Below are 19773 nucleotides of genomic sequence, written 5' to 3'. Positions count from 1 at the left end.
AAAAAAAAAAAGACATGGAGACATTTACACTCACCTCTGGAAATGGAATCCACGAGCTCGCTGCTCTCCTTTTGGGCAGGTCTTTAAGCATGCCTCTAACTTGCTTGACAACAACCTGCTGCCTCAGCTTCCAAAGCTGCACAGCTCCAGCACTCACACATCACAACCCTACGCACACTGAACCTGGGTAGCTGTGCACCCATCCCTCCCTCACAGGGCTCTCCAGTATTTCGTTTCTCATGTTCTTTACCGCTTTTCTTTTTTTCCTTGATTGAGCAGGAAGGTAACGGTGGGGAAAAAAAAATATTTGGGGCGAGTGAGACAGGGAAATCTGCATAACCGCACCGTGCAAGAAGCCTACCTGGGTGTGTAAGCCCTGACCACATTCTAACACCCAGCACCTTCCTCCTCCCATCCTCACCCCACGCCCCGCTTCACCAGCCTCCCCCTGCCACAGCTCTCAGATGTCTCAGCTCCTCCAGGTCACAGCTGAACCACAGGCACTCGTATGGCAGCTTGACTTTTTCAACCAGGTGAATGGCATTGGAGATGCACAAGCAGTGCTCACGGTTATTTACCTGTGCTTTCCTCCTGATGCATTGTAGGGGTTTTTCTCAGCCCCCGCTGCTCGCTGCTCTTCTCCCCATTGCTTTCCTCCAGGGTTAGGACAGGCTCCTGGCTCTTCATCAGCTGACTGAGCAGAACGGCCAGCACGTTCTGCATGTCTCCCTGAGCACCAGCTGCTTCTGGAGTCACCTGCTCCTCCGGTGGCTGGGCCTCCGTGGGTGGCTCTTCTATGGCTTCCTCTGCTGCTGCTGCTGCTGCTGCTGCCTGAGACTCCTGCTGCTGAGTTGTGGCTTCTGTCAGAGCGTTGATGGACTGGTTGAGAGCCTCCAGCTGTTGCTGCATCTCTGGGTTAGAGTGTACATTTAACAGCTGGGCCATCTGTGGGACGCTCAGATCAGTCTGGCTCTGCAGCAAGTTCAGTAAAACAGCTAGTTCACTCTGATTCAGCTGCTGGGTGATTTCTCCAAGGCCTGCTGGAAACACAAGAAACATCACAGAAAGGTCAGAGAATGCTGCATCTGACCAGTTTGTAATCATGACACCACACACACCAGCAAACCCCTCTCCTCCGCGGGCCTGGGGAAGGCATGCAGGCTGCAGAAGGATTCCAAGACAGTTTGCTCAGCTTTCCACCATCAGCTTGCCCCCTCCAGCCTGCAATCAGATCTGAACAGCACTGCAGCAGCACCCCGTGGTACTGCTCACACACTGCACTCACCCAAGGCTGCAGTTCAGTAATGCTCTGCTAGCAGCAGAGGGAAGCTTTGTCACTGCCCCCCCTGATCTGCCACCAGCAGAACCACACACAGCTGCTTGTTCAGAGCAGAACCAAACCTTCCCCTAACCGAGGGCATCCCAAGGATCACAATGCTGAGCAGCTACACCAGTCAGGGCAGCAGGCTCAGGGACGTGAGTGAAAGCCTTTAGCTCATCTCACAGTAATCAAAGCAGCACCCCTTCCTGCACTAGAAACCATGTTCCCAGGATAGAGCCCGTTTGGGATGGAAGAAGGGTGTGTTCCACCAGTGCAGCAAAAAAAATAAAAATAAAAATAAAATAGGTCATGCAGAAGGCATCTCCTGTCTGAAAGCTGGCCTGGGACCAGAAGGCTCTGTCCTGACCTTCACACAGCCAGGTCAGCCTAAAACACAATCTTTATATGGTGACACCTCCCCTCTGCATCATGCTGGACAGGTGACAAGGATGACCCTTTATACTGACCCTGCAAGTCAGACTCCTTAGCAAGCAAGGTGCACAAGTTTGGTTTTAGAAGCTTCAAATTAAGCCCCCTCTTACTGGGAGAGAACTAATAGTGTTCCTCTGACTGCCTGTTAATCCAGCCAGAGCCTTTTGTCCATCTGCCATGTTTCACTGAACACATGGATTGCACATTCCCTGGAGCAAGAACTGTCTTCTTTGCTACTCGTCTGTAGAACATTCGACACAAAGGAATCTTCAGCCCTATCTGGTATTGTGCAAGGCTTCAGGAGAACAATCAGCACAGTCTGGGGAGCTTTGGATATCTCCACATTCCCAAGAATCAAAATACCTCCCCTCCAACTATTTTTGGGACATCAGAATGTTGAATGTGGTTTTGGCAGCAGTGCACAAGCAAGTCCTTATGATCAACTGATCTCCTCAGTAAGGAACAGTGTGCAATAACGTCCATTTTTGCCCATCAGTCACTAGCCTTTTTTCCCCTCATCTTTATATATTTGAGCAACAGGATCAAATTTCAGCTCATTTGCACGTTGTTTAGATGGCTGTTCCCACCAGCCTGTTATCTATTACCTCACTGGTCAGAGAATCAGGGATTCCTTGAATTATTCTCTAAGAAAGCAAGCATGTGAACCAATAACAACTCCTGAAGACCAGACAGAGTGCTCCGCAGCCAACAAAACAAGTCAGAACAGAAAGATTCTGCCCTTCCTGTAGAAGTCAAATAATCAGATTGCCTTGAAAGAGACACGCGAGCACCCCACACCCACTGCAAACTGGAGACAGCATGAAGGTAACACCAAGAGGAGCCTTTTGCAGGCCAGACAAGGCACTGACCTACTGCATCTCCAGCACCAGCCTCTGTTTTGAGCTGGGCAGGCTGTGGGTGCACAGGACTGCTGTTGTTTTTGACAGTATCTGTGCTTGTAACAGAGGTAGTTTCTTTCCGAGAAACTTTTGATAACGGTGGCTCTTCCACTGCAATCCCACTCTGCCGCTGCCGTCGTCGTTTCTTGCTCCACAGCTCGTGGCAGTCCTGCCAGTGGGGAAGGCTGAAAGAGAACAAGACTTAACAGGTAAAAAAAAACGCAGCACCAAAAACAGATTTGAAGACAACTGAAAATTATTAGTGCTGTATGAGAAGTGCGGTTGTTCCTCTAAATGCAGCCACATTACTAAGCCCAGAAGGGGAGAATGCTAGAATGCAATGAAAGGCAGCCCAACTGCATGTGAATCACGTAATCTGCACTGGAGTCTCACTCCTGAATGGACTGGGTTTGCTGCCATACACCTCCTCCCATCCCCAAGCAAACGTACATTCAGCTTTGAGAGTATGGTGGCTTGAGGGAAGCAGCTGCCTTTAATAACCCTGAAGGAAATGGGAATCTCAAAAGCTGCTATCCTTGCATGCAAATAAGCTAGAGCAGAGTTTTATAGCCTGACTGAGGTGGGAGAAAAGAGCTGCCAGTAGTGGCTCTTGAGCAGCACTGCACTCTTCCAGCCAATTAACAAGCAATATCATCAACAAGGCTGGCCCATCCTCCATGGCACAGAAGACAGGGATTTGCTGCATGCTATTCCCATATCTTCCAACAGTTTTGGAGCACCTTACAAGCATTGAGCTGAGCTTTATAAAACCAGGGCAAAATGAAAGAAATCCAAAAATCATAACTTAATTCCAACCAAGAAGCCAAGACCAAGCCAGTGGCTCCTTCCTGAAGTTCATTAGCAGTGCCCACCACGGTGAATGATGCCAGCTGGAACTTACTCTGGAGGTGCCATTTTGCTGAGGTCAACATCCTTGAGGAAGTCACTCTGCAGGGCCTGCTCTGCTGTGCAGCGCTTGCCAGGGTCCAACGTCAGCATGTGGTCCAGCAGGTCGAGAGCAGATGAAGGAATGCTGTGTAGAGAGTGGAAAATAGGGCTGAGCTAAGGGGGTGTTCTGAACAGAGCAGTAACAGGCTTTCAGAGAGCCACCCGGTGCTCAAGGGCAATAAACTTGGACTGCACAAATATCTAAGTGATGCACAGCCCAAAGACATCATCAGAACAACAGACATGCAATATTTTTAGTCCAATTTTTCCTCGTTTACAAAGAGCAACTTTGCTACGAATCCCACAAGATAATCACACAATTACGCTCTCCCCCCAGAGAGCACATCTCTGAAGTGAGACAGCCTCAGCACCATGAGAATGCCAGGCTGTCAAGTGTGCTCTCCAGGTGCAGACTGACAAGGCCAGACCCTCACAAGGAGCGTCCCATGTGTGCAGAGGCAGGGAATCCCTCCAGAAGGCACCTCAGGCAGATGAGACAGTTAATGCACAGCGAGTCCACTCCTGCCTTCCACAGATGGAAAAACCCCTCATGGTGAGGGCTGCCTGAGGGCAGAAGGTAAGGATGGGAAGCACTGCTTCATTCTGCTAGGCAGACTAGAGCCAAAGGACGGATCTGTGACACAGTGCAGCAGAAGGCCATAACCCCACACAGCTGCTCGTCCTCTCTACTGTGGAAACTCACAAGGAGAACTCCTCACGCAGGCGCCTTCGGTATTGCTTCTTGGGTTTCATAGTGTTGAAGTAGGGCAACTTGATGACATCGGGCCACACTGCTGGACAGGGGCTCCCACAGAGCCGGCTGAGAACCAGAAAAGCAGAGTATGATCAGCAGGTGAAACAGTGAGAAGAGTCACTGGCTGAAGTGAGGACACTGCCTTTCTAAGCAACCTGGAGTACCAATAGCCTAGGTCTGGGCGTGCTTATAATAAGTATTAAATAAACCACGAGTTAAAAAGGAAAAGTGCTCACTTAAGCTTATCAGCTACCCATCAAACTGAATTTTCAGTGAGATATGACTTAGGGTCATGATTTCTGCATTCAGCTAGCTACAGATTTTGCTGCAGGTGCATGCTTTAGCAGGCACACACTTGGGTGGCACAGACACCTAGATGCCCAACTGTTTACACGTGCAGTTACAACCATTTACTGGTCCTATTTTGCAGGCAGATTAGAGAAAGAGGGCTTTTATAATACAGCAACTATGTGCATGAGCAGTTACTGCAGTACCTCTTTCTCATAGGCATGCATGTGCAATGCTTTACCTGATTAATTCAAGCTGAGCCAGTTCCAGATTGGCTTGAAAAATAGGCTTCTTTGTAAACAGTTCCCCGAGGATACAGCTGGAAAGAGGAAAAGCAAGAGGTCACGACAGAAAACCCTTGGGATGATCGTTTGAACACTGCAGCATTTCTGTTCGGAAGCAGATCTGCCCAAGGAGAGTTATTTGCATCAGGGCTTGTAGTTGAGAACTGACAAACTAACCTATGTGTACAGTCACCAGTTCCACGCAGCTGGGAAATAACACTAGTCTGGTTAATGTGTCACAGGCTTCACACTTTAACTCTTTGCAGGGAAAGTAGGATGTGTTAATACCACGATAAGAAAAACAGGCAGGCGTCTCATTTTCTTCCCACTTATCTTTCCAACTTTACTGTCAAAATTTGGGGGATATTTGCTGGCCCAAATATCCTCAGCTGTCAGCAGTACGCTGCTGGTCACTGCCAAACACAGCATACAGCCCTGCACACACATTTGTGCAGCTGTAAGGGAAAGAGAACGAGACAGGGGACAGCTCTGACTCAGCCAGTCCTTAACATCTACCCTCAGGCCTTCTGGCAGGAATGACAAGCAGTGCCAAAGATAGCTGCAGACTGATACAGACACCTGTCTGCTGGAGCTGGGCTAACCCCACTCATTTGGCACAGGACACCGAACAGCAACTGGACTTCACAGCCAAAATTTCCAGCAGTAATTGGGAGGGCCTGACTTTCACTTCTTTGTTGTTTGTGTACTAAGCCCCAGTAGAGGTTTGTCACCCTTCCTGATCTCAATGGCACATTAGCAGCAAATGTCAGCTGGTTCTGTTTTTAAAGAGGAAGAACAGACACTTTTGTCTTCCCTTTTATATTGACCTCTATGACAACACAAAAAATACTTATTGCAGGACCTCTCACTAGTAGCTTTAGCTAGGTGACAGTCACTGCTGGCTTATAGTATGGGAACACCCTTCAAATGTTTAGTTGGAACAGATACAGCTTCAGAGATTAGCACAAGTCAAAAGCTGCCTCCCCTTGCAACCACTGTGTGCACGAGGTTCCCAGCCCTGCCATGACAGAAGATGGAAGCCAGGCACTTACCCACAGCTCCACACATCTATGGCTGGCGTGTAACGCTCCTCACCTAGCAGCAATTCTGGAGGTCGATACCACAATGTAATGACTTTATTTGTGTATGGACGGCTGGAAGGGAACATCCAAATGTAAACTGGCATCAAGAGCCACGAAACCCAATTACACAAGAAGTAATCATTAATTCCTCCACTCCCCATGCCTCACCTCTCCTCCGAGCTGTAGAGTCGGGCAAGTCCAAAATCTGCAAGTTTGATTTGCCCACTGAAAGACAAAAACAATCCCTGGTTTGAACTGCAGCTGTGCTCACATTCTGCAGGCAGTAAAAGGTAAGGAAATCCCTCAGAACAACAGAAAGGCCCGAATGAGCAGCAGTGACTTCTGGCTGCATCGGATCCTATGTAGTGCTTCAAGGAAATGAAATGTGATGCTTCAGTCTCATCTCTATCACAGTTCTCCCAACAGACCAGTGTCCCAGGGAAATTTTTTCAGAAGGATAACCAGACACGTGGATGCAATCATATGCAGTATTATTCTCACAAGCTTTTCTTCCGGTTATCGAGATAGCATCTTGATAATTAACAGAAATTAATCATTGTAAAGCACTCTGTGATGAGCCATGTTACTGCCAAACACTGCTATCTAAACAAGAGAGAACTCGTGGAGATCTGCTGCTTTCGACTTTAACCCTCAATGGTTTCCAATAAACAGGATTTTTGCCAAAATGCCATGGAGACGAAGGACACAAAGAGACCCATTTAATTTAAGCTAACACAAAAGCTATCAGACAGACTGCAACCACCAGCAAGTTCCACAGAAGGCAGTTAGGGCTGCTCCCTCTTTGTGTCAAGAGCTGTGCTCCCAGCCAACGGCAGCACCCAGGAAACCTACCCCTTAATCATCTGTCACACTGCTGGTGGAAATGCACAGGATTGTGTATCTGTGGTGTGCAGACAGCTCTCATTACTGAGCGTAACTCCAGGTGAGGACAACAAGTGGGTACTTTCAGCTGAACCCAGGGGCAGCTCAGGGGAAAGAGCCAGGAGAGAACTCCATCCCTGCCAGGTTACCTGTTGTTCAATAAGATGTTGGAGCACTTAATATCCCGATGAAGGAAATTCTTTTTGTGACAGTAATCCAGACCTTCCATTAACTGTTTCATGAAAGACTTGATATGGTCCTCTGAGAAATGTACCAAGCCAGATTCTAGCAGCCCCATTAGGTCGTGGTCCATGTACTCAAATACAAGGTAAAAGGCACCTGGAATAATACAGAAAGAAATAATTAAGATGAGAAAGGAGAGATCAAGGAAAAGAGGAATGAAAGCACATTCAGTTCGTTGAAACATTTTTGTGTGTGCTGTTCAGTGTGCTCTGCTTATGTATTTCTTTTCTTAATGCACATACACAGGGTTTACAATGCATCCTACACGCTTTTTACTGCAACTGCTTTTCTGACTCTACAGGAAGAAATGCAGTGTGCTCTTTTAAACCTGCTTCTACCTCTGCATGGTGAAAATTCACATTAACCAGAATCTATCCCTTGCTGGGAGATCAAATCCAGAGGCCAAACGTGCTGGAACCACACATCAAGAAGGAACACAACAACAAATCCACACACGCAGAAAGATTTTTAGTTTTACACTCACAAACAAATGAAATTGCATCACCTTTTTGGCTAATTGAAACCACACCCTGCAGCAAATACCTTTGTCCTTTTTGAAATCCAGTGCATCTTGTTTGTCCGTGACGATTTCCTTCATGTTCACAACACTACGATGGATCAGCTGCCGAAGGATTTTGATCTCGCGGATGGCTGTGATGGGGAAGCCCTCCTTCTCATTGTCCAGTCGCACCTTCTTGAGAGCTACCAATTCACCTGCCAGGACAAACCAGCGTCAGAGCATCTGCATACATCACTGCCAACAGCTCTGAGGATTCCCAGCAGGAAGTAACTGTGGACACAGTCAACATCCACTAAGAAACAAAAGAGCTGCTTCAGTTACCACTCAGTTATTTTGTGTTAACACCACTCTGACTGAAGTCACCACGCCAGCAACTCGAGACAGGTGACACCGGAGCTCCTCCTGGTTTGCTTCAGTGGAAAATCGGACGGGTGAACTGAAATTACCCCACGCAGCTCCAGCCCTTTTTACAAGCTCTGCTACAGTAAAACTCAACAAGAACACATTTAAACAGCAGGGCCTCAGTTGGCACCTGTGGCTGCAGCCAAGCTGTGCACGTTGGGTACACAGCTTCACAAACACAGAGGGCAGCTGGATGCTCAGTTAGCAGCGTGTCAGAGCCTCTATTCTTTTACCCCTCTTCCACACACACTACATAAGTGTCCATTTCGGTGCTGGAGCCACTTCAAATTCTACAAGTATTCATCATTCCCTGGCACCATCACTAACACCCACAGTAACGAGGCCTTGGAAAAGTGGGGTCAACCTGTAGCCACGTGGCACCTTTACCTGTGTCCTTGTCCTTGGCTTTGTACACCTGCCCATACGTCCCTTCTCCAATAATCCCGATGATATCAAACTTGTCCACACAACGCTTCCCCCAGTCGCTTTCTGTCTGCCTCCTTTCCCCATACCGAGGACAACAGATTCTGAAAGAAGCAAGAGGGGACTGTTAGACACCCATCTGACAGGCTGTTACACACCCATGTGCTCCACCTCACCCACAACCTCTCATAATCCTCCATCCGATGGTTTTTAGGAAGCATCCTAAAAAACAAACGCAGAATTTGCCCTCGCACCCACGCAGGTAACTGCACAGATTTCTACAAAGACCTCATTATGCACTTTCATTCTATTATTCTGAGTAAGAATATTCTGGGTTCTTCTATTGTGAATAACCTGCTCCTAGAAGCACCAAGAGCTTTATGCAGGGATACTCATCAGGAAGTTTCTCTGGTGTAAAGGCTACAGTTAGATCAGAAGATTGAGACAGCTTCCAGGGTAGATGTGGCTGAGTATCAGAACGTGGCACACTCCACCCATCTCTAGCATTGGAAGGATGAGAGGGAGGGACAGCAGACTGTTACAGCTTCAGTACACAGCCTGAACTGCCACCTCCATTTGGTGCATGAGAGACACCAGCCCTTCTTACCTGATACTGATAGGTGTGCTGCTCATTCTAAAATAGATGGCAAGCAGCCTTCAGCTGCAAGTGGTCCCAATACAAAACCACCCACAAGAAATAAGATCACGTTCAAAAACTGTAACACGAACTTCATTTTTCCACGTTGCATTTCTCTCAATGGAGACAGCACCCCCCAGTCTGAGGACAGAAGAACTGCAATAAAATGGAACTGAGCCTGGCTGAAGATTTATAAGCACACATGAAGTGTTCTTTCCATCCAACAAACAGTGGGGAGAGCTGGCAAAGCAGCTGCCAGATTCAATTTCAGAAGTGACTGTGCTTTCAAGAGCACCATCTCCACACAGGGATGGACTGCACAGGACATGCAGTCAGCTCTTCTGGAGTCACAGCGTGGACCACAGCTCTACCTTATAGCTTTAGAAACCTCGACTGACAGCAGCGTGAAGAAACAGAAAACCCAACAACTTGGAAAAGCTGAAGAAAGAAAGTCAGCCTTACTTTGGTCTCTTTTTGAAGGGTTGCTGAGGTGGTGTGGCTGCCTTTGGTTCCGGGGAGTCAGGAGGAGATGGATCCCCTCCAGGGAGCTCTGGAGGGAGCGGGAGGTCCGTGAGTAAATGCCGTGGTCTCTGCTCTCTATCTTTCTTCACAGGTTTTGGAGGAAGAATCTCTTTTGGACTAAACTCCGAAAAGTCGATACAATACAGAAATCAGACATCAGAGGTAACAAGCAAACAAAATCCTACGGTAGGACAAAAGCTCTCTATTTGAGAGCATAATCTTAGGAAAATTAGCATAGCAAAGTGTAAAATTAGAAAACGGTCTTGCATTTTACAATAAGCAGTCAGGAAAGTGTTACATTTGAATGCACCATCTTCAAACAAAACACACTGCTCTCTGCAACCAGCACTTGCTCAAGCTGCACAAACAACCACCACTAAACCTCTCTGAAAGTCACTTAACTTCTTAGCAAGGACTGAAACAGAGCTCTAACGCGTGCGCATCACTGAGAGATCAGATTTTTGTTTTAAATTAAATTATGGATGGCAGAGAAGCTTGGTTTAGACTGGCAGGAGTCTCAACAGCAGAGTCTAATTTCTCTCTCATGTTTGCTTGCCACAGGAAGAACTCCTAGGTCTGAGCAGTCAGGAATTCTCCTATATGTAAATCCCAGCAGTACAAACAATCGCAGGGCTTGTTTTCTGGGCAGCCAGCAGGAGGTTTGCTGTGTGTCAGCAGCAGCATCTAACGCTCATCAGCACTGAGATCTCCACATAAATAAGATCTGGAAGCAGGTCGTTCTTCTGATTTTCCTAGCAGACACTGCCAAATTTACCTAAAAATCTCTTGTGACATACAGTTAAGATGCAAGCAAGACAAAGCAAGATACAGTCCAGGCACTGAGCTCTGATATCTGAGAAAGAACGGGGAGTAATCTTATCCTGCTGCTGCAGAAGTCACCGCTCAGTGCAGAGCAAAACGAGGCACACTCACTCACTCCTCTGGAGGAAAACCTTCACTGTGAATGCTGCTATGGGCAGCGTGTGCCCTGGAAGCAGCAGGAGAGCTGCACGCCCTGACCCTCGGTCCCCACGGCCTGGGAGCCTCAGTGTGTGGGATGGCATTGCCAGGGCACCGCGCCGAAGCACAGCAAACCTGAGAAACTCCTTCAGAGAAGCCCTGGGAAGTCAGAACCTGTGTTCAAACAGAGCTTTCGTCACCGATTTCATAGGCATATTTGAAACACCAACGTGATGCCCAGCTCTTAACAGACCGTCAGCTCACAGTAAGAAACAAGCAGCTACCTGGCCTCATGTTTGACCCACTTTCACTTGGGACACCATTTGCTTCTGATACTATAGAAATACCTTATAACATGCCACACTTGAGCCCTTTGACCCCGACAAAAAAAAAAAAAAAAGCTTCAGCCTTTTTCCAATGCACATCAAATACAAATTTATTGAGAGGACTTCCCTGGGAAGGGCACAGATGTGCTGGTGGGGCTGGGAAGGGCACAGATGTGCTGGTGGGGCTGTGGCACTGACACTCACACTGCCTGGGGTTCCCTTCTCCCCCTCTGACCAACACCCAGCACATCCTCGTGGACACACTGCTCTCTTTCAGCACTTTCCAGCCACTTCACTCTCTTCTATTAGCTGGTCACTACAGCTTTAATTACTGCCAGAACATTTGGACTTCTCACCAGGATTTCTTCAAAGTGAGGAAGCCAAACAGGCACTTCAGAGCTGCCCAAGCATAAGGATGATAAACATGAATGGCAGCAGCCTGGCGCAGACACACAGACACTATCCCCTGTCTCCCATGCTCCAGAACACTAAGAACACACTCAGGCTGTATTTTCAACTTCACAGAGCACTGTGAAGGCAGCCAGGTGTTCCTAAAAAACCTATGCAAATGGTTTTTTCAGTGCAACATCAAACAAGCACGTACGACATTGATACCACTTGGCTCTAAATGGCTGCTTCCTCCTGCTGCCACGCTCCCTGCAAGTGGGAGCAACCCATGGCACACCTCAGCTGATCTGCACAGGCAGATCGTTCCTGGGAGCCTGGCAAGCATCAGGAAAGGGTTGAAGGTTCTCTAAGTGAAGGCATGCTTGTAGTTCAGAGCCTGTTCCCAATCCTACACTTGGCGTGGCCTAGTGTTCGCCCAGGCTGAGCGTGTAAAAACAGCCTATTCGTAAGAAGATCTGTTCATAAGGACAAAGTCAGTGATTAAGAGTGAGTTCTGTAACTGCCAGTGCCACACACAGCTACCACTCAGCAGAGAATGTGGGAATTCACAGAATCACAGAATTGCAGGGGTTGGAAGGGACCTCTAGAGATCATCGAGACCAGCCCCCCTGCCAAAGCAGGTTCCCTACACCAGGTAATTCCCACCCTTTCACGGGGAAAAGCTCACTGCATCCACTCACTGTGTTTAGCAGCCAGTGGTACATCATCAATTAAAAAAGCAGAGCAAGTTTCTCCAGACAAGTTCGTATTAGAAGCTACAGCCAGCCAAAATCCAGAGCAGCAAGATATACGATTACAGGACAGGATTCAGTCTGCATGTTCTGATCAGAAGTGATAGGAGAAAGGGTTTCCTTCCACTTGAAGCTTACACTGCAATGCCACTAGGCGTGCAGGATGCACCAGAGATAGAGGGCACACTGCATGGAGGAGAGGGACGGGCATCAGTTACAGCTGCAAACATTACAGCCACAGCCTGAGGTCTGCTCATCTCCTGATATCAGCTCCTGGACACACACACATATATTGATAGACAAAAAAGTTGAAGCTGGTGCGATTTTACTCCATTTTCAAACGAACAATACCTACTTCTTAATGATTAATAAAATACTCATTCCTTAAGTAATCAAAATTTAAGCTGAACTAATGCCTTTTATTCTTTAACACGTGGGCACGGCCTGCACACTCCGTGAATTTGGACCAGAAATAGCTCTAAACTATACTCCTCTGTTGGAATTGCTAAGGTCTTTTCTGTTACTTAAGTACAGGTTTGGGGCAAATTAAATAAAAAAGCATTTTGTGCAAATGGCTGCAACACAAAGGGGTCCTTAATTCGGGATCCTTCATTACTATGATAAATAAAACCAAAGCAATGCGAAATTTTTACCAGCTAGCATTAAGGGCAGCCAACCCTCCCTTCCTCAGTGAGAAAGCATGTAACTACCCACACGGGATGACAGAAGTCTCCGCAAAGAGCCGACAAGCCAAAAACAGGAGTGGCCATGCAATAGGACAGTCTTCAAAGCCGCAAGACAAGCCAGCAACCACCAAACCAACCACCAGAACCTGCCTGCTTGTGACTCTGTGCCAGGACCCTCAGTGTGACCTTACCTATCCAAGTCATCTTCCCCAACTAAAATAGGGGGGAGCGGAAGCGGAGGCAACGTTGAAGTTTTCAGGTGTGGGATAGCAGCCGTCACAGACGCTTGTGTTTTTGTAGCGACTTGGACAGAGGACTGGGAGTTCACCTGAGAGGATAAAGTAGACGTCCTTGGGTGGGAAGATGATGACAAAGATGTTGGGACCGGAGGAACCTGAACGGGAGTCTGTTGGGATGGAGGCAAAGGTGGAACAGCAGGCGATGGAGGCAGAGGTGGCAGCGGTGGAGTCGGAGGCGGCGGTGTGGTGGTCGGCAGAGGTGGAGGAGGTGATTTTATGGAGGGCAGCGGGGGCGGAATCTCCTTCTCTGCTGTGTCTGTCTCCTTTGGAGATCGAAGGTCCTCTGTCACTGCTACAGGCTTCAAGTCTTTTGTTCCCGGCTGTTTCGAATCTCTAACTGGAACAGGATGTTTCCTTTCCGAGCTCTCCTCTGCCTTGGTTTTCGTTGTCTCTGCAGGTGCTTTAGTCTCTGCATTTGAACACAGTAAATTCACTAATTCTGTATCTGACGATGACTTTTCAGATCTAACAGTTTTGACGACCTTTTTAGATTCTGCTCCAGACTCCTTCAGTTCAGCTAAGCTGTTCTCCTTTTTCGACAGGAAAACAGGGGAGCCCTTCACCTCCTTCCCATCCACCTTCGCAGCCGCCGCCGCCGCCGCCGCTCGTTCCTTTTTCTTCCTGCTGAGCTCTGCCCCCAGGCTGGAGTTCAGGGGCAGCCTCGTGGGTGATATACTGGAATGGCGACTGCGGGACCCAGACCTCTGCTTTTTGCTGTGAGATGAGTGCCTCGAATATCCCGGGCTTCTGCTTCGGGACTTCACAGACTTCCTGCGAGCAGAAGAAGAGAAATGAACCAGAACATCTCACAAACCCTGAGCTGCTCCCCAACGTCAGCAGCTCTCTACGAAACACCACAGACCCTCTGCTGGTCAGCTCTGGTCAGCCAGGCCGTCACACCTACCAGGAGGGAATAAAGACAGCAGAACCAAACTGCTGAGCAGAGCAGCGTGAGTCCAGGTCAGCACCCAGCCTACCCCCACAGCCACACTGCTAAGGCAAACGAGGGAAGACAAGTCTCCAGCTAGAGATGAGATCACAGCAGCACGCACCAAACCGAAGACTTCAGTCGAGATTACGAGCTGGCAGTTTACAGATCTTTCATAGTAATTATGTACAGCTTTAGAGGAAACAAAAGATAAAATATGGTTGCCCCCACGGGAACGTCGCCTCAGGAAACGTCTCACTTCAAGCTCATTCTTCCCCTGCTTCTTTTACTTACCACCATCAGAACTCACATTTGCATGCTGTGATTCAGGAAGGAAAAACAAAACACTAAAAAAAGACTTTTGATTCTGTTTGAGGTATGTTCAGAGGGTCTCAGTCTTCACCTCCAACAGAAGGGCTCTACATTGGTATATCTGCACAAAGAGAGAACTCTGCTGAAAACCTGTGCTGTGAAGAGGTTTTCAGGAGCAAGCAGGGAACACCTCGCTGGGGTACATGCAGTGCAGTGGGGGCTGATGGAGGAACAACATTAAAACCACAGCAGAACTGGAAACTGGTAGTTCCAGTGCATGCCCTCAGTTACCATGAGACAGGGCTGGCCATTCTGCTTAGGGAGGAACCGGAGGAGTCGTGTTAGCTGACAAGAGAGAGAAGAGCTCCGAGGTGACTTTTATTCCACGATGAATTACTGGGAGCACATCTAGCTTTGAAAATGCAGAGTTATATGCCTGCTGTTAGGGCAGCGAGGGCTTATCGTCCCCACCATGAATACCAGCCCAAATCTCAAGTCACTGTGGTCAGAGAACAGCCCCGTAGGCAGTCCTTGCTCTGTGTGCTGCCTCAGGATCATGGCTTTTCCCAAGGTTTCTGCTTGATGAATTAACAGTCTCGGGCACAACTTGCTGCCCAGATAGCAGCTCACCGGCAAAGTTGCCAGGAGCTGAAAATGCCACTACGTTTTCACTAAGCCCAGAGACATTTGCAGGCTAAGGAAGACATCCCTAATGGATCCTGTAAGGATGTCGTTTACTACAAACACAAATAGTTTGGGGATTAGCATTCCCTATTGCAGTTCTTTTGGACACACTATTTACGGCTCTCCAACACTCACTTTCCTGTGCCTCCCACCCCTACCAGTTACACCAATTTACCTGCTTGCAGAGCCACATTCTGAAACAGATAGCACACAAAGTAAGTTTCTGCATCAGCACTCAGTTATTATTATTATTATTATTTTTTTTTTTTTACCTTATCTGTCATAATGGTAGGTAGGAACACAGCCACCTGCAGGGCCACCAGAAGGAAGGGTGAAGCCAGCAGGGCTGTGCACAGCCCCACTGCCAGCACACAGCCCCACTGCCCCACCTGCAGCCTGCCCACCTCTCACCCTAACAGCCTCCACTTACAGCCACCACTTGCCCTTCTTCTCTTGCACCAAACATGCAGATCTCCATCCGGATAAAGGTGCTCTGGAATTAAAGAGAGCACCTTGCTGTCTCTTGAGCACTGGAAATGAGAGACACGAGAAACTAACCACGATGACTGAATAAGCATGAAGTTGTTAACGATGAAGAATCCTTTAGAAATCTGATGTAATCAGAAAGTTAAACCAGGCTTTGGAGGGCGGCACACTGGAACCCCCCAGATCCACACTGCAAGAAAGACCGCAGTTAGCAGCTGTCAGTGCTGAAGCACTGGGCAGGACTCCCCACATCCACGTGTTTCCATACCCCTCGCTGTACAAACTCCCAGGAACACCTGGAGACAGCACTGCTGCCAGCCACGACAGAAGAGCTGAGGGCAGCGGTAGCCAGGAAGTCCGACTGCACAGCCCACACTCTGAACTGCTCAAGAAAGAAGCCCGAACAAAGGCTGTTATTCCTGCACGCCCAACGACCCCGAGTCATGCAGAGGCTGCTGCCCCACAGACCCATGCCTGCAGCACGTGTGCACGTGGACACCTGGCTGCTATACTTAGCAAAGAGCACAACCCACCTTCAGCAAGCTGAACGACTTTGGAATTTTTTCTTCTAGCTTTAGCTGCAACAACAAGGAGGAATGGCAAACCACAGCTGTTATTTTCCCTGCTGACCAAATCATCCCTATTTTCTCCTAAATTGAAAGCAAGTTGTTTTGCATAGCCATTTGAAATGCAAACATTCTGTATTCTTTCCAACCAGCACAGCACTTTGATTCAGTTTCCTAACACTGTAGATTGGACATGGAGATTAAAGAAAACACAGAATGTGCTAAGACAAACTAAAACAACTCGTATTTTCAGCCAGCAGAAATAATGCAGTGCCCCAGAAAAGCCTGTGTTACCTCCTTTGAAGGACTTAAGCCACAGTCAGGTGTTCACTGCATGAGTGTGCCAATTTGAGATGCTTCCCCTCCCAAACCACTCCTGTCCTTCCACAGGATCAGTGCTCAGCACGGCTGCTCAGGGCACTCAGCTGCCTCTATCCACTCTCATCCGCAGCAGCCGACCAAAGCCAACCTCAGAAGAGCTGGAAAGGAAGCTCAGCTGATCTCTGCCTCCAGGTGAGCTCCCGAGCAGCCTTGGAGGGGTGGCAGCAGGCAGCTGGGAGCATCTGTGACTTCTGGCACAGACGTCTGACCATAAACTTACACCAACTGCTTCAGCACACAGGCTGTGAGCTCAACGAAGCAAAACCAACGTGTGAATTACAACTTACAATTTGCCTAACATATGGAAAACACCTTAAATTCCCTCTGTCCTTTACTGGGATTCACTTCAGATGAGCATTTTCTGAAGGTGTGATACATCAGTTTTCATTCTGCTGCACGAGGATGCATCACACAGAGAGGCATCAGCTCAAGAAAGGCAGAAGAGCAGGAGGTTTCCAACGGAATCAGAGACCCAAAGAACTCGATACAAGCCAAGCGTAAACAGTAAGCAACCTTTGGAATCTGTTGTGGTTGGGGGTTCCAAGCATTTTGTCAGTGAATCAAAGACACCCTGGAAAAGTTTCTTGTATCAGTATGCGAGTACAGAGGAGCAGCACAGAGTGCTTCAATGTTGTTCCCATAATTAAGATCAGGAAAAGATAACAGCTTGATTTCTCAAGACAGATGCAAGCAGCCATTTACAGAAAGAGCAAGCTCTGGGTTGGGAAGTGCAACAGAACAACCTGGGACAGAACCTCTCATACACACTGCAGTTTCCAGGTGGGTTTCCCCCTGCATCGGACTGAGGGTGGACATTTAACAGATGCCACAGCACACGACCATACCGTGAAGGATACCTGCTGGTTTTACTCTTACAAAAGCATTGGCAAAGAGCCTCCAAGAGCTGTGCCACCATAGCAGAAAGGACTGAGGGGAGGGAAAAGAGATCTCGAGGACTATCCCTCATTACCTCTGAGATTTAAGAGAGGGCCAGGAGCACCTCTGCTTCAAAAAAAATCATAGATATTACTTAACAGCTTCCAGGAAGCTAGAAACAGTCCATCTCTCACAGCGAGGACAAAGGCTATAATTCCAACTACTGCCCCATGGACAACAAAATTCCTCAAGAGAAGAGCTTTAAGAATAAAGGCTCAACTCAAGAAACCCCAAGCAGTTGAAACCCACTGCTCACAAGCACATCCTGGAGCAGCCTCCTCAGGCACAGCTCATATTTGGAGCAGAGGATGCAGCACAGTGCAGAGCAGTTCTATAGTTATTACATTCCAGGTCACATCTTAATTGCCATGGAGCTACAACCAAAGCTCCACAGCACCCACGGTGACAACAGGAAACTCACTTAACAGAATCTGAAGCTAGAAAGAAAAAACAACATTAGACCATGTATTTGTGTACATAACAGGAAGATTAATGAACATCTGAAATAAAACAGAGTTAACACCACCTTCAAATAATAGTTTCCCTCTGTAGCAAGATTACTGTCTAAAGAAAGACAAAATGCAGATGATTTCTACCTGCTTTTCCAGAATGCCCCAATTTCAGAAGGGAAAGTAGTAACTCTAGCACTGAGAAAAGAAAGTTTAGGCTGAAAAGATGGAATTTACATGTGGTCATCTAATTCAGGGAGAGAGAAAAAAAAAGTCAGTTCAGAAAGAGCAAAACACACAAAACACAGACAACCCTCCTGAAAACCGTGATCAGGTTTCCATACGCAACAAACAGATAAGGGGTTCCAGGAGAGGTGAACACATTCCTCCCACTGAGCTGCACAGCAGCGAGGAGCATCCGGGCCCCGTGCTGCACACAGCCCAGCTCCCCCCTGCCAGGGGGCCACCTCCAGAGGTGAGCGTAACTCAATCCCCGGGGCTCGCTCCTTCCCCAGCCACTGCTGTGAGCCAACATGGATGCTGCTCAGTGCCAGCCAGGAGGTGTTTCCTCAAGTGTGAGCACCGCTCTGCAGGAAACAGCAACGAACCTACCCCAGAGCAACTGCACACCGAGCTGCCAGATCACGGCGCTGCTCCAGAGCAGGCCAAATCCAGACACAGAGGAGGATTAACACCCAGCCACCTCAAGGCATCCTCTCCCCCCGCTCCCTCCCCCATTCCCCAGGAGGAAGAAGTCACCGTGGAGAGCACACACCTGGCTATGGGGCTTCGGCTCATGGAGCGCTTGGCAGCAAAAGGGCTGCTGGAGCGCCTTCGGCCGTAGGGACTCGGTGAGCGGCCGCTGTACGATCCACTCCCCCTCTCGTAGCTCGAGGAGCGCCTCCTGTTATAGGGGCTTATGGACCTCTGCCTCCGGCTGTAGGGACTGGGAGACCGTGTGTTGGACTGGTAGGCCACGGGTTCCTTGTAGGGTGGGCTGATGGACTGCCGGCGCGACGAGCCGCCGGGGCTCTTCCTGTAGGGATCGTAGTTACTGGACGTATGCGAGCGGGGCGGGCTGAGGTCGTACTCCTGGATGTAGGAGGCTCCAGAAGGGCTGTCGTCCAATTTTGGGCTGTCCAACCATTTTCTGTGGGGACTTCTGGATTTCCGTTTCGGACTGTCAACGGTTTTATAACTTTTGGGAGCATCCCTTTTGCGATGGCTTTTACTGCGCTCTTTGTGGCTGGACTTGAGCTCCCGATCCTTCCTGGACTTCTCCTTGTGCGCTTTGGCTGAGCGGGACTCCTTGTTGCTACTCTTTGAGGACAGCGCCTTCGGGTGCTCCCCGCTTTCAAGCAGTCTCTTGGAGGAGCCCGATACCCTGTCCTTGGTAGACCCGGACCTGCTGGAGGCCTCCAGGCTCTTTTCCAACTTCCTCTCTTTCTCTGCCTGTTTGCTCTTCATCAGCTCACGGATGCGTTTGTGCTGGTGGTGCCGGTGCTTCTGCGTCCTTTCGCTCCTATCCGCTTTCCTCTCCTCGTTCTCCCTCCTGTCCAATTTGAGGGCCACATCATCCGAGAAGGTGTCCGAATCCGAACTGATGTCATCGTACTCCACCAGTGGTTTGATCACAGCTCCCAGAGGTGCCGCCGTCTCCTGGGCGGCCAACGGTGACTCCTTGGAGTGCCGGGATTTGTGCCTCTTGTGCCTGGAAGCCACCCGGTGCCTCTCCTTGCTGTTGGAGCTGCCCGGCGCGTGCTGCGAGGCCCCCCCGCCGCCCCCATCCTTCTTGCCCCCATGTCTCTCCGGGTTTGGCATTCCTCCTCCACTGTGCTCGGACAGGGGGAGGGGGGGCGCTCCTCCGAAACCCCCGAACTTCAAACTCCCTCAGCGCCCTCCGTTCGCACCATTCACCGCCCCCCTGCCGCCGGCACCCCCTGCCGCATGGGGAGCGGGGCGGAGAGCGCGAGGCGGAAGGGAA

General features: G+C 49.0%; 2 protein-coding genes across 3 annotated transcripts in view; both read right to left on the bottom strand.

Annotated features, from left to right (window-relative positions):
- Window positions 1-15: 15 nt before the first annotated feature.
- On the bottom strand, window positions 16-19767 carry CDK12 (cyclin dependent kinase 12). Of its 2 annotated transcripts, none has more exons than XM_010724594.3 (13): window positions 18565-19767; window positions 12940-13818; window positions 9578-9754; window positions 8443-8582; window positions 7677-7847; window positions 7040-7229; window positions 6177-6233; window positions 5979-6080; window positions 4884-4961; window positions 4304-4420; window positions 3554-3685; window positions 2623-2837; window positions 16-1040 (listed from the first exon to the last, which is right to left on the bottom strand). In XM_010724594.3, exons 1-13 carry the CDS (start codon window positions 19608-19610, stop codon window positions 571-573), a joined length of 3774 nt encoding a protein of 1257 aa, XP_010722896.1. In that variant the 5' UTR covers window positions 19611-19767; the 3' UTR covers window positions 16-570. The 2 variants fall into 2 exon arrangements, with proteins under 2 accessions (XP_010722896.1, XP_010722897.1); XM_010724595.3 differs by having other exon boundaries at window positions 16-1037.
- PPP1R1B (protein phosphatase 1 regulatory inhibitor subunit 1B) overlaps window positions 19680-19773 on the bottom strand; it is a 12393-nt gene continuing 12299 nt past the window's right edge. Inside the window, exon 10 of the mRNA XM_010724616.3 lies at window positions 19680-19729. Within this exon, the coding sequence (XP_010722918.1) occupies window positions 19680-19729 (50 nt within the window). The remainder of the gene's footprint in view (window positions 19730-19773) is intronic.

The sequence above is a fragment of the Meleagris gallopavo genome, chromosome 29 (assembly GCF_000146605.3).
Source record: "Meleagris gallopavo isolate NT-WF06-2002-E0010 breed Aviagen turkey brand Nicholas breeding stock chromosome 29, Turkey_5.1, whole genome shotgun sequence".
NCBI classification, from domain to species: Eukaryota; Metazoa; Chordata; class Aves; order Galliformes; family Phasianidae; genus Meleagris; species Meleagris gallopavo.
The sequence above is the reverse complement of the archived record's forward strand: the minus strand, read 5'-3'. Positions and strand labels throughout refer to the sequence as shown.

Bases quoted from the DNA above. Each gene is read 5' to 3' on its own strand.
- CDK12 (XM_010724594.3), bottom strand. From the start codon at position 19,610: ATGCCAAACCCGGAGAGACATGGGGGCAAGAAGGATGGGGGCGGCGGG. The intron at 13,819-18,564 runs GTGTGTGCTCTC...TTCTGCTCGCAG, and splicing joins AGCCGAAGCCCCATAGCCAG to GAAGTCTGTGAAGTCCCGAA. The intron at 7,848-8,442 runs GTAAAGGTGCCA...TTGTCCTGGCAG, and splicing joins AGCCAAGGACAAGGACACAG to GTGAATTGGTAGCTCTCAAG.